Source organism: Struthio camelus, chromosome 2, assembly GCF_040807025.1.
Source record: "Struthio camelus isolate bStrCam1 chromosome 2, bStrCam1.hap1, whole genome shotgun sequence".
NCBI classification, from domain to species: domain Eukaryota; kingdom Metazoa; phylum Chordata; class Aves; order Struthioniformes; family Struthionidae; genus Struthio; species Struthio camelus.
In genome coordinates, this window is record NC_090943.1 from 130,712,690 (window position 1) to 130,725,642 (window position 12,953).

At 36.9% G+C, this 12,953-nt stretch overlaps 2 protein-coding genes across 3 annotated transcripts in view; one reads left to right on the plus strand and one right to left on the minus strand.

Annotated features, from left to right (window-relative positions):
• The window catches only part of XKR9 (XK related 9), a 41,884-nt gene extending 40,882 nt beyond the window's left edge, over positions 1–1,002 (minus strand). The window contains exon 1 of the transcript XR_011139190.1: positions 284–1,002. The gene's annotated coding sequence lies outside the window, so the exon portion shown is untranslated. The remainder of the gene's footprint in view (positions 1–283) is intronic.
• On the plus strand, positions 88–12,953 carry LACTB2 (lactamase beta 2). 2 transcript variants are annotated; one of them, XM_068932533.1, is made up of 7 exons: positions 88–303; positions 1,653–1,816; positions 3,148–3,274; positions 4,982–5,160; positions 9,491–9,639; positions 11,006–11,087; positions 12,772–12,953. In XM_068932533.1, exons 1-7 carry the CDS (start codon positions 182–184, stop codon positions 12,810–12,812), a joined length of 864 nt encoding a protein of 287 aa, XP_068788634.1. In that variant the 5' UTR covers positions 88–181; the 3' UTR covers positions 12,813–12,953. The 2 variants fall into 2 exon arrangements, with proteins under 2 accessions (XP_068788634.1, XP_068788635.1); XM_068932534.1 differs by having other exon boundaries at positions 89–303; positions 12,775–12,953.

The following is a 12,953-nucleotide window of genomic DNA, read 5'->3' on the forward strand; positions in this document are numbered from 1 at the left end:
ATGTAGCTGTGCCTCCCCCCCCCCCCCCGCCCCACTTCGGAGCGGCGGCGGCGGCGGGCGGAGCCGTTAGTGCCGCGGGGGGGGGCGGGGCCAGGCGAGGGCTGTTTCCGCCTTCCCCGCCGAGGCCGGGTGGAGGCGGCGGCTGGCGCAGAGCGGGGGGGGGGGGGGGTCGCCTGGCGAGATGGTGTCGCTGCTGCCGCGCATGGAGCGGCTGTCGTCGCGTGTGGTGCGGGTGCTGGGCTGCAACCCGGGCCCCATGACCCTGCAGGGCACCAACACCTACCTGGTGGGCACCGGGCCGAGGTAACGGCCCGGCTGGCGCGGGCCCCGCCGCCGCGTTGCGCCGGGGGGCTGCCGGGCGGGTCCGCGGCCGGGCTCGTTTCCCCGGCGCCTCAGAGAGAAACGAGGAGGGAAGAAATCGCCGAGTTTTCTGGAGCGGTCAGCGGAGGCGGCGGCCCCGCCGTGTGCGTGGCTGAGCGGGGCGGCGCGGCCGCGGGCGGCGCGTGGGGCCCAGTGCCGTGAGGGGGCGCAGGCCGTGCCTGTCGGGGGGCTCCTTCGCCCTCTGAGAGACCGGACGAGGCTCTCCTGGCTTCCTGCGAAAGCCAGCTGCTTTCCGCTCTTCTTCTCGGAGCGGCGTGTTACCTTGGGTGTTGTCCCTGTTTGCAGTGTCAAGTGTGTAGGGTTCAAAGGAAAAATAATGATTTGAACTACCTGAAAAAGAAAAAATAAGTTTTTTTAATGGGGGAAGGGAAGAGGTGGGTGTGCTGTGAATGTAGTTGCCTTGTCACAGCCATAAGGAAGTTTGCTGTTAGCAAGGGAAAAAAAACTTAAGTAACTTTTATAAGACTTGCTTTGTTTGCCAGCTTTTGGGAGCATACGCTTAGTTATTTGTAAAAGGACTTTAAATGATAGTTCTTGCAACTTGTCCAAAATAAAAAGTTTGTGGATTTGTGAATTAGCCACCTTGTTAACTGTCCTACCATAGGAGAAAATATCACAGAGGTAAGAGATGGTATCTTGAACGTATAGATTCTTACATATAGAGATATATCTTATACCTTAAATATGGCAAGTTTCCCATTGAGGAGTGTTAACTTTGTAAGTCTCTTTAGTAGATTTGGGGAAAAAAATTAGCCTGGGCTAGAGTGGACCCCCCGTGATTCTTTGTCAAGTAACCCAAGGATCTGTAATATCTTGCTGATTCCTGGAAATTAGTACAGAGTCCTTGGATTTGAGGTGCATTAAAGTAGTCCAGACCTAGCAAAACACTGATTTGGATTCTGTGATATGTGAAAGCAGGGTTGCTTGTGTCCACAGCTGAGCTGCACCTAAAAGCAATATGTGAATTGTATTGCGCCTAACTTAAAGACACTGGAGCCTAGACAGTTGTGTGTATGTTATGGAAACAATCTGTAATTCGAATAATTCATACAGACAGACTGAATATTGAGTATATGTGAAAATTATTGTTTATAGGGTACTTAGTTGGTTTAATGATTAAAAATAGCAGTAAAATTTAGCAGCAAATACCTGTTATGTACTACATTTACATGTCTGAATGCGTTGTTTGGGGGTTTCTTTTAAACGTAATTTAACTGTCACATGAGCACTCTAAATTCTCTGTTTTTCTCCCTTCTTTGGTCTATATGTAGAAGGATCCTTATTGACACTGGGGAGCCAGCTATTCCTGAATATATTGGCTGTTTAAAACAGGCACTGTCCGAGTTCAACATCTCAATTCAAGAAATCTTAGTGACTCACTGGCATCCTGATCATACTGGTGGAATACTCGATATCTGTAAAAACATCCCGAATGGTAGGCCAGAGACTTCAGATATTGCTGAAAATGTATTAGATATGTAGCAAGAAACAACTTTACTGGGTGCTTGTATGTAACAGTCAGCTGGATTATTCTTTTGGAATCTCTATATAAACTGCATGTAATTTAATAATATCATTGCAGCGTGGAGAATGAGACCAGTGAATAATCTGAGTATTATCGTTGAAGTACTACAGTGTAATACCTGTGTATAATTTCATACTGAATTTTCTTGTTTGAATGGTGAGAGAGAACCTAGTCTACCATGAGCAGGTACATACACAATACCCAATATGAAGAAAGGGATATGAGAAAAGCTTGATACTTCTTCCTCTCTGCAGTGACAGTAGTGACAAATTTACTTTTATTTTTACTTCAGTGAAAGCAGTAAAGAACTTAATAACTTCCTTTCTGAAAAGGAAACGCAACTTTTAGATTCCTTACAGCTGACCATTGGTAACGATTGATAAGTTCTTAGGCTCAAGTCAAAGGGAAGAGGGTGGGGGAGTTTGCAAGTAAATTCTAATCTGTTTGTTTCATGTTGGAACACAGTAAGTGACTCTTCTGCTTAAATAACTGAGAAGAGAATAAGCATCATGGATAATGTTATTCTTCTTAGCTTTGTCAGACTTTGTCATGAGCTGCAGCTTTATCCGATTTTGTAACGTTGCCAGGTGCTTACCTCCAAAGAAGGCTGGACACTACTGAGAACAGTATTGGTTTCAGTGAGGATTTTGATCTTGTCAGTCCTTAAGGATGGCTATTAAGCCCTGCAAGGGTTATACAGGTACCTGATTTCTAGGTTGCTATCCATAGCATCCGGCCAAGGTGTTCAAAGAACATGCACAGTTTTAGAACTGCAGATGCTGAGGGAAGTTCAGATCAAAAAGGGAGCCATCCAGTGTTAGGCAAATGCTGAATGGTGCTTTTATGAGTCATAAGTCAGGCTTGAGTGCAGAAATCTCTGTGCTGCTTTAGAAACTTGATTTTTAGGTTTTGTCAAGAGTCGAGAAGAAAAATCAAAAATCTGTAAAATGTAATAAATCAATAATTGAAGTTTCTTTATTAATTTGGCTTTCGCTTTTCCATCTCCAAAATTGCTGCTGGTACACAATAAAATTGTATTCAGAATCAGAGGTTTTTGCTATTCGGTGTTTGTGTCTTGGAATAAACGTAGTATTACTGTACAGAATTCCTTCTTTTTAATTTTACATTCATATAAGGTAATGATTAATGGTGCTTCTATAAAAAGTACCCTTTCTGTGCAAACAGCTTTGTTAGTGACATATTTAAAATGTGAAATTTTTTTTCTTTACTTCTTTAAATAGACTCTGAATATCGCATCAGTAAGCTTCCACGTGTCCCTCATCGTGAAGAAAAAATAGGAGAAGGGGAACATGAGTATTCCTATCTTAAAGAGGGAGATGTATTACAGACAGAGGGAGCCACGCTCAGGTAAATGTCAATCTCTGCAGGTTTGCTAGATCACTTTTTCCCTCAGAATTCTGATGTCTCTATGCATCTTAATTTTTAATGATTGGCAATCCATACATCTGATCCTGCCAATACTTACTTGCACAAGTAGACTTCCTATCATGATTCAGGAGGGATTTATTTACTGTTTTTATGAATGTCATCAGGAATTAGCCTTTAGTCTCTCCAAAGAAGTTAAGAAGCCTCTCCAAAGAAGTTAAGAACTTAAGATCCGGGGGAGATTGAAGACATATCACAACTGTGAGTGGCCCTTGTTTGGACAAAATAAGAGATGAAAACCACTTGTTAAAATTTGAGTCCAAGCAGGACGGAGGTGGCACATTCTGAAGTTTGCAGTTATGAAACCAAACTTTACTTTTCATTGAAAGCATGGATTCTCAGCTGGTTAATTCAGTCAGTATTTTAAGGAGACTCTTTAGATTCCCCACTGGTTCTAAAACAATAGTATCCATGTTACCTTTTTAGTTAGCAATCTTCAAGTTTTCAAAGTGGTTTGCTAGGCTATATTTTTCATCCATGTTAGTGGTTAGGCTTGCTGGTTAACTTTCACCAGGAGCTGGAATGTAACAGTTCCTACAAAACCAAGATAGAATCCATCGACTTGATTTTATGTTGCCTCTACAAGACAATGGTTCACCTACTTTCTGCTGAACTAATGCTCAATGAGAGCTAGGGGCCATTGCATCAGACACCTCTGTGCTTCCGGCCTCCCAGCCCTGTGGCTGACTTGGCTGGGTGCTGTTTTAAATTGGCCTGTACACCATGTTTGGCACCAGCTCTGTAAGTTCCTGAGCTCTGCTTTGATGCATCTGCAGTGGATGAGAAGATTCTGATGAATTGCAGCAGTGATCCTGCTCCGAGTTACATAATTTCAATTTGAATCAGTCTCGGTGTGAAGCCTTCTGCCTTTCAATAATCTTAGTGAAGGGACACTGCAGTGCAGCTTCTTAGCAGCTCAAGTTACTATATACGTATCAGCTGTCCTTTTACGCTTTGCTGCATTCTAATGCAGTATTCATTCAAGCTGTGGGGTCCTAAATCCTTACCTTTAAGATGTTTATTGACCTGCATATAGAACAGCTAAAAGACCATCATTGCTTGTTGCATTTGACAGCTCCACTCCACTGTGTCCCGTGGCTTTCAGGCAAAAATAAAATTCAGGAGACAGAATTTTCTCTGGGTTGGGTCCAGAAGTATGTAGTAAATTTTTAAAAGGATCAGGAGCATCATCCTTACACTTGCACTTAGCAGAACAGGGTATGTCATTTAACTTTACATTTTTCAGTCTGGAAATAACGTGTCAATTTTCCTTTTCTAAAGCTCCAGAGTAAAGCCCTCTGCAACACAAATTCTGTATGGCTAAGCAGCTCCCTTAATAAACTTTTAAAAAATATACGGATGTTGTTATGATATGCCATGTAAATGAAAGCATGTCTGAGACAATGATCTGTGTGGTTCTCCACATGGTATAGGAAAATGGACTGGGATTAGCCAAAATGGGTATCCTCTTGACAGTTCAGATTTTTTCATTACTATTCTTTGCTAATTTTTGTATGCTACTTTATAAATGTAAAGATGTATTATTATTTGTTTCTAGCTTCTCAAAACGATGCATATGTGACTCCTGCATGACAAATATATGCTTTCTTTTTTTTGTTCTTTAAACAGAGTTTTATATACGCCTGGGCACACTGATGATCATATGGCTTTACATCTAGAAGAAGAAAATGCTTTATTTTCTGGTGACTGTATTTTAGGAGAAGGAACAACAGTAATTGAAGACCTGTATGAGTACATGAACACTTTGAAAAGACTATTACAAATGAAACCAGATTTAATATATCCAGGTCAGTAATTATTTTTAGTTGTATACTGAAATGTACTATATCATTTTTAAGTATCTCTTCTAACAATTTGAGAACTCGTAGTACAATCAAACACTATTATTAATGTAACAATTCAAGTTCATTACTTAATGTGTCCAGCGTAAAGCTGCTAAGATAACTTTATGGCGTGAAGGTTGCAGGACCATAAAATCTCTCAGTGATAGATATTGTTCTTTCATGAAGTTTTGTTTTTGTTTTTTTTTCTTTCTCCATTTCAGGATGAGTCTTGTGCTTTTGAAAAGTTCAGTACCAAAAACCTAGAGGCTCTTGTAGAAAGCATAGAGCAAATTTGGTTTTCTTCTATTACTCTATCCAGACTTCTTAATATTATTCTGGAAGAGAATGAGAGTTATTCTTTTGGTCCTTTGCATCTATGTACCCTACCAGTATGGGTAATGTGTTAATGTTTTGTGAGAGTGCCTTCTGTCCTTTACGTCACAGATTAACCACAAATTTGTCTTGGAAGGCTGCAGAACTGTCAGATGGTTGTCTTAGTTAATGGCTTAGCTTGAATTTGAACAGGAGCCACGAGGTCAAGCGTGCTGTTCTAATAATAATTTGCTGATTCATTCAGCCAATGACTTTCCTTTTCATTTTTTTTCCTCCATCTCCACCAAACCTTGGGAATGCATTTAATTTTCATATAAGCCACGTGTCTCTTTGTCAAGATTGGATTTTAAGAATTCATTATGTAACTAAGGCTTAAGCTCCTCACTTTCAGAGCTATGTTTCAGGGCTTTTTCTGACCTTCTTGTTTCTTCTTTTTCGCACTAGTCATTTTGAGTGACTGTATCTACATTCTCATTTCTGTCGTCTTCCATTAATCTTCTATGTTTAGCCTAAGTAGCCCAATCCCTTTTGTCTTCATTCTTAAAATATGCTGCTTATGAAGTAAGTGCTCTTAAATAGCATTTTTATGCATAGATCTTAAAGCACTTAAGAAAATATGTCATTATATGTATTTCATGGATGGGGAAGCTGACACAGACAGAAATAGTGACTGGCTCATGATTATTGACTTAACTACTGGTAAAATAAAAAATATTTTAGGCTCTTGAATCTCAATCTACTGGTCAATCAAGTGTTCTTCTTTCTTTCTTAAATACCTACAAAACACAATCTGTTTCCTTAATTAAATTTCTGCCTTCCAAAAACATATGCTAAATTCTATTGCGTTCATCCGTTTTTATCTGTTGTATTTAGGTCTCTCCTTAATCGTTATTTATCTAGATTACACATTCACTCAGGTTGAATGTTTGTCCCACTTATCTGTAACCGTTTGCTACACTGCTATAAATATGTTCATGCTGTACTTGCAATTAGGAAGACAATAGGATATGCATTTCCAGTGATGAGTAGTTATGTGCTGAGCTGGTTTAGGACTAATTAATATAATAACTATTTACCAGTCAAAACAATTAGTTATATTATTCGTAGCTATTATAGTAAAATGGTAGCTATAACAGAAGGTACTTTGTTTTACCTATACACCCTATATCACCTGGATCCATTGATCTTAGTATAGTTTTAGGTTTTCATAATTCTTGTGTTGTTTCTTTCTCCCCTGCCTATGTTTTAGCCCTTGCGTTAGGGGAGCAAGATGAATTTTTGTAACAACTTGACTGCTTCCTAAGTGTGAGTAGCTGAATTTGGCCAATCCTTTCCTTTCCATGTGTGTGTGTTGTTTTATTTTTAATTTAATGTGAAAATGACTTCAGGCATAATATGCACTACAGCCCGTTTATAGTTAACACGTGATAAGAATCCTTGAAAAGAAAAAGAAAAGAAGAAAAGGGTGTTTTTGCCAGCAGAGGGCTCCCAATCCTGTAATAATACAGTGTTACTTGATAAGATAGAATAAACGGTACTGCAGTTAGGGTCTGCAAGATTTTGAGCCAGTCATTTCTGAGTTTTATCCTTTTGTGTTTTAATTTCTCACCTGTAAAGTAAGGGAATTAGTTTTACTTCACAGAATATGATGAGAATAAATACTTACTCGTTGTGATTATCCAGGCTATATAGAGGCCTTAAATAATATGAAGCTGTCTGATCTAAAGTCTAAATTATTATTGGAAAGATAGTTGTATTTCACATCTTGAGAAAAATTTTAAATTTCAGTAAGTGTTAATTTGTTGATGAAGTTAACAATGTTGCTGCCCATAAGAAATGCTGGATGGTACAGATCCACACCTAGATAGATGTAGTTACAAGCTTTCTGATGTCATTTTAAACCTTGTGTGTGCATACACAGTGACTACAGATTGGGTGGCCTGATGGCTATGAAGCTTCTTTAACCTTGCAAAATGTGGGTTCCGTTCCAGATACTGACTGGTTTTATAGTCCACCTAAGTAAATTAAATAATCTGGAAGTGCAGGGACTGATTTTAAGGCCGTCTTGCGATTGATTCCATGTACAGACCTTAATTTAGAATACATCCTCTAATGACGGAAGTCACATTGGCATTAAAAGAGCTGGCTCTGCATATCTTAATATTGTTTTTGTAAATTTAAACTTGTGTTTTTATAAAAAGTAACGTACTTACTAGAGATGCTGTTATATTCCTAACTTATTTTGCAAGGAAATAGAGCTTCAGATTAAAAATGTATTTGAAATAATGATATATGTGCATATGACAGCATAGTTTATACTGACATATTGCGTATCGTTTATTTATAACACTGTCTTTATATAAGATAAGCTTCAATGTATGTTTTAATTCGTAGGTCATCTGAAGTAATTACATGAGTTGAGATAGATGCATAAGTGTTTTTGACTCTTGCTGAAAGAGAGTTTCCTTTGACACTTTTTTTTTTTCATAAATATTCAGAACTTGGAAATAATGGCTCTTCTTCTGTAAGGTGCTGTCCTCAGGCAAAATAAGCTTTAAATTAGCAAGTCTTAAACTAAAACCCCATTTAGTCAGTTAACAACCTAAAAGTACAAGTAAAGAATATGATGTTTGGCAGGGGGTGTTGTTTGTTTCTAAATTCAATCTCAAAAGAAACTTTGATTTGGACAGTACCCAATAACTTCAAAGTTATTTTTACAGTAGGTTCCTAGTCTCATTGTTTTATAAATGACTTAGACTTTAACCTGACAAAACTGGAATTTCCTGCTGCTTCTACATGAGAGTTATACAAGCAAAGGTATAGGAAACTTTACTATAAAGAGCATGCCAGAAATATTCATACAACACTGCAAGTAACTTTCTCCGTAAGTAAAACATACAGTTTAATTTGTGTGCATATAACTCAAATATTTGATTTTTTTCAACTCTGAAAAATATTTTGATTTTATGTAACATTTTAGTTTATCATGAGGCAGTATTTAACCTTTCACAAAGCTTAATGCTTTATCAATAAGAATTGCAACTGAGCCTTTTTTTGATTTGATTCAAAGATCTTTCGGTAAGTTTGACATTACTGATCTGCCGTGATAAATCCAGGAGAAAAAAAAAAAGTATGTAAAGTATGTTCTGTTTATTAACTTAAGTTCAGCCAAACTTAAAATGACCCGCATAAAAAATGCACGAGAAAGGTTTTAATTCCTGCTTCCACGTATCAAGGTTGATTCTTTTTATTTTTTCTTACATTTTTAAGCATGTAGATGAAAATATGTACTTGAGGAGAGCAGTGTGTGAGCGAGTTTTGAAGAGCAATCCTGGAAGATTTAACTACCACAGTTAAATGTGTTACTTATCTTTCCTCTCTCTCTGCTAGTTATTTACCCCCACAACAGGGACAGTAAACTAGATCACAGGCCTTTGCCTCAGCCATGATTGTGCACAGTCCAGTATCAGTTTAAATCATCACTATCAATATTCCAGAGTGAGAAAGGCAGACGGAGGTAGTAAAATAATCTGAAAGTCATCTTTCAAACCCTTTTACCTAGTGAACTCTTTTTGTCCCCTCCCTTTTTTTTTAACAGACTGAAGTAGTCCTTCCTTCCTTTCTTTATTCCATCAGAAGTATTACGTTTCCCCAGTCAGACCTTTTAGATCTATTTCCTTTTCTCTCCCTTCCCATCTTCATCCTTCTCAGTTGCAGACTATGATGCAGACATTCAAATTTAATTTTGGCTTATTTATATTTAAAAAAAATGCAAAAAAACTGTTATATTATAACAATGAGCATACTCTGTCAAAGTGGTATGTACACAGATGTTGCTCCTTCCATAAGATTTCCAAGTCTGCCAGCGCTTACATCAGAATGAGTCAGTTACCCGACAGCATACTTAATTCTACTTTTAAATAATAGCACTCTGGTACATGGTACATGTGTTTCAATTTAGGTCATGGCCCAGTAGTACGTGATGCAAACGCTAGAATTCAAGGATACATTTCTCACCGAAATGCACGTGAGCAGCAAATTATAGGTGTTTTCCAGAAGAATGCTGGAAAATCATATACATCCTCGGAGCTTGTAAAGATGGTATACCAGGTAATTACTGATTTAAAAAAAAATTTTGCATCCAACTAAAGAAAACTGAGGTTATATTTATGTATGTAGCAGCCTAAGTATTTGAGTAAAGACTTAAATACTGACCATGGAGGCTTTTTAAAAAAAGATTTCTGCATGTTCAAAACATGTGTGACTCTGCATTTAAGTAGTATTGCTTAAACACTTTATTGGATTGGAGCCCAGATGATTCTTGCTAACTTCCCACTTCAGTAACTAAGTGCTCCTAAGCTTGGTTTTATAGGACCAAACAAAAATAAGTTGTAGTGTTTCAATCAAAATGGAAGATGTAAGATGACTGTTTATTGTTGTTTTTCTTTCATTCTGTATATTAACAAGAAAGATATTATGCCAGAGTGTGTTTGGAGTCTTTTAAAAGATTGGCTAGGACATCTAGTTCCACATTCATCAACCTACAGGAGGGTGTAGGCGCACTGCAATTCGACAGACACTGAATATTGCATTCAGAAGTTGGGTAGTTCATATGTATCATTACACAGGTGTAAGAAAATTTTTTTTTTGCTACTTTATTCTTCACATAACCTCAGTAACTTGTACATGTGGTGCAAATCAAATGTACATGTGTACATGCAGTATAAAAGCACAAATAGCTTCTCCTATCGCTATTTGATAAGATTTTTCTCCATATTACTAAAGGTTTGATATCAAAAGGTGCGACTGTAAACTTTTTAAAGATTTTTTTTTTTTTTTAAAGAGTCACAATTTATCAAACCACTTTTCAGGAAAATTTCGCTTGCTAGGAAAGAACCGTTTTTAATTTTTTAGAAAGAGACATTACTTTTAGGAAGATAGTGCTGAAGAAGGGAATTTTGAGATATACTACTGATTTTTACCTAGTCAGCATTGGAAAATTTTAAGATACTCTTCATTCCCCTGAAGCTGTTGGATTTTTTAGGTTTTTTAATTGTTACAGATATTAATTGTTAAAGCTATTTAAACCCATGCAAATATTATCGTGGAATAGAAGTAATAGGTATCTGAGGAGAAATGATTCTTTGATTTGGTCATTAAGACCCATGGAAAAATGTTTGGCTACGCTGACAACTCAGTACAGACCAAGTTCAGAAGTTCTTCTTGGTGTTGGCCAAAGTTTGCGTAATGCAAAAAAATAAGCAAAGTAAACAAAAGTGTGTTATTAGGCTACTAATTCAGCTAGTGTAAACTTTGATTTGCTCATTTATAAGTCTTTTTTCTTACTATGTAGCTGTGCATTGAACATAGATTCTCTTCTTCTGAATTACCATGTTAATAAACCATGATGTTTTTATATCAAAATAATTGGGAGACATTTAAACAAATATAAAACACATGTTTGTGTTTCCATTAGGACATTCCTGAAAATTTACTTAAAGCAGCAGAAAATAATCTCATAGTTCACCTGAAGAAGTTGCAAAAAGAAGGAAAAGTGTGTAAGTTGTGGCTGGAGGGGTGGAAGGAGGGTCGTTTTGATTTTCTGTGTATTATTTCTCTTAATATTTTAGTGCATTGTTTCCTGGAAAAAAAACCTGCAGTTAGTTTGTGACACAGTTCTTGTAGGTGTCATTCAGACAATTAAAAGTAGAACTAGGTGTAAAAAGCGTAGGATTATAAAATATATCTAAACTTTTAGAAAATGTTCTGTAAATTGTTTCTGGTATTCTGGGAGCACAAATTACTGCAATGCCTAAACCTTTAAATTTTGATTTAAAACATATCCTGAAATATATTCCTAATGCTAGCATTTATACTTTGTTTATATTTTATGAAATGCATACCTAAGTATACACGTACATAGTATTTATGGAATTTCATTTTGTGCTTCTACCTTCTCTAAATATGTATTGTTGTGTATTTGTATCTAGAGATGGTTACGTCATGCAGTGTTCATTTTTACAATTTCAGTACGAGTTACAGTACTTAAGCAGCACAATTATATTTACTTGACTGTTTTTACATTTAATTCTATATCTGCAATAACATGAGTAAAAGGGAACATTATTCAGCCAGAAGCTAAGGAATGTCTGTCTTTCTGTAGATTAAATAAATTTACCCCGGTCTGTCTACTCACTAGTGAATAATCACATGAATGTTTAAAAATGTTTGTTTTCAGCATTTACCGACAGAAATAATGACATCAAGTTACTGTATTTTTTCCAACTTGGATCCTCTGTTTTTTAATCATGAATCAGCTATTAGGTTCAGTATTGTTTGAACATGCAAGACTTTTTTAAATAATGAAGTCTTGATTTTTATTTTAAGAGAGTAAGACTAAAATCACTCAAATAGAATTGTACATACTCGCGTTATTTGTTCATTTCGCTTTGATATTGTGTCCTTTCTGCATAGGTTGAGTTGCAGTCTTTCAGGTTTTGTTTTCATTATGGAAGACTTGAGTTGCAGTCATAACACTCTTCACTTAATTTTCACAACATATTTTATGAAAGAAACATGTTTGTCAATAACGGTAATGAATACAACAGACGTATTCTACTGTTACTGGAGAGCTACTCCATCCAAGACACGGCCCTGTGCTGTCTACTGGAGTCAGTAATTCACCGCTTCGTTCTAGGGGCCACAGTTTATGTTGTTACATAACTTTTATAACTTCAATTAGGAGTGATGCTGCCTTTATTGATCCAAGTTGTTGTTTCATATTTTTACAACACAGATGCTGTGAAGAGATCAAAATAATTTGTTTTTTTTCCTCTGCTTGATACCAATAATCATGTTCTTACTCTAGCAGAACAGATGTTTTTCCTCTAAGATTAATCCATTTCAAAAATGCAGCAAATGCTCTGCTGCCACAAATTTCTTAATAACTAGAAAAGTTAATGTTTAAATAACTGTAAGATAGTTCAACCTTTTTTATTAATCATGCTTTATATCTCTAGAAGTTGCATTGTGAGACAGTTTGTGAAAATCAGTTTCCATGAACGCTGTCCTGAGAGACGATATTCCAAGAGGCAGCCTAGTGATCTTTAAGAAAAAATGATGTGTATGTGCTTACGTACGCATGTAGTTGTTTGAAGTTGTGATATAGACTAATGATTATATATAGCATCTAAGTGCTAGTTTGTGACTAATTTTATTTATTTATTTATTTGTTTTGCTTAGCAGTACAGGAGGCAAACTTCAGATGGAGAAACAATTTGTAAATTACCAAGGATTGCTCAAGATTTTTCTCAGTCTGCACAGTGGCTACATGAAAAATGCTCGGATAATATGTAAAATTAAAACTAATTCTTCTTCCATTTAAGAAAAAAAATGCTGACACAATTTTAAAGCAGTGTTACAGG

What these genes read in the sequence shown, in the direction of transcription:
- LACTB2 (XM_068932533.1), top strand. Translation starts at nt 182, where the DNA reads ATGGTGTCGCTGCTGCCGCGCATGGAGCGGCTGTCGTCGCGTGTGGTG. An exon ending in ACCAGATTTAATATATCCAG is followed by an intron (nt 5,161 to 9,490) that starts GTCAGTAATTAT and finishes GTTTCAATTTAG; the next exon opens with GTCATGGCCCAGTAGTACGT. An exon ending in TTGTAAAGATGGTATACCAG is followed by an intron (nt 9,640 to 11,005) that starts GTAATTACTGAT and finishes TGTTTCCATTAG; the next exon opens with GACATTCCTGAAAATTTACT.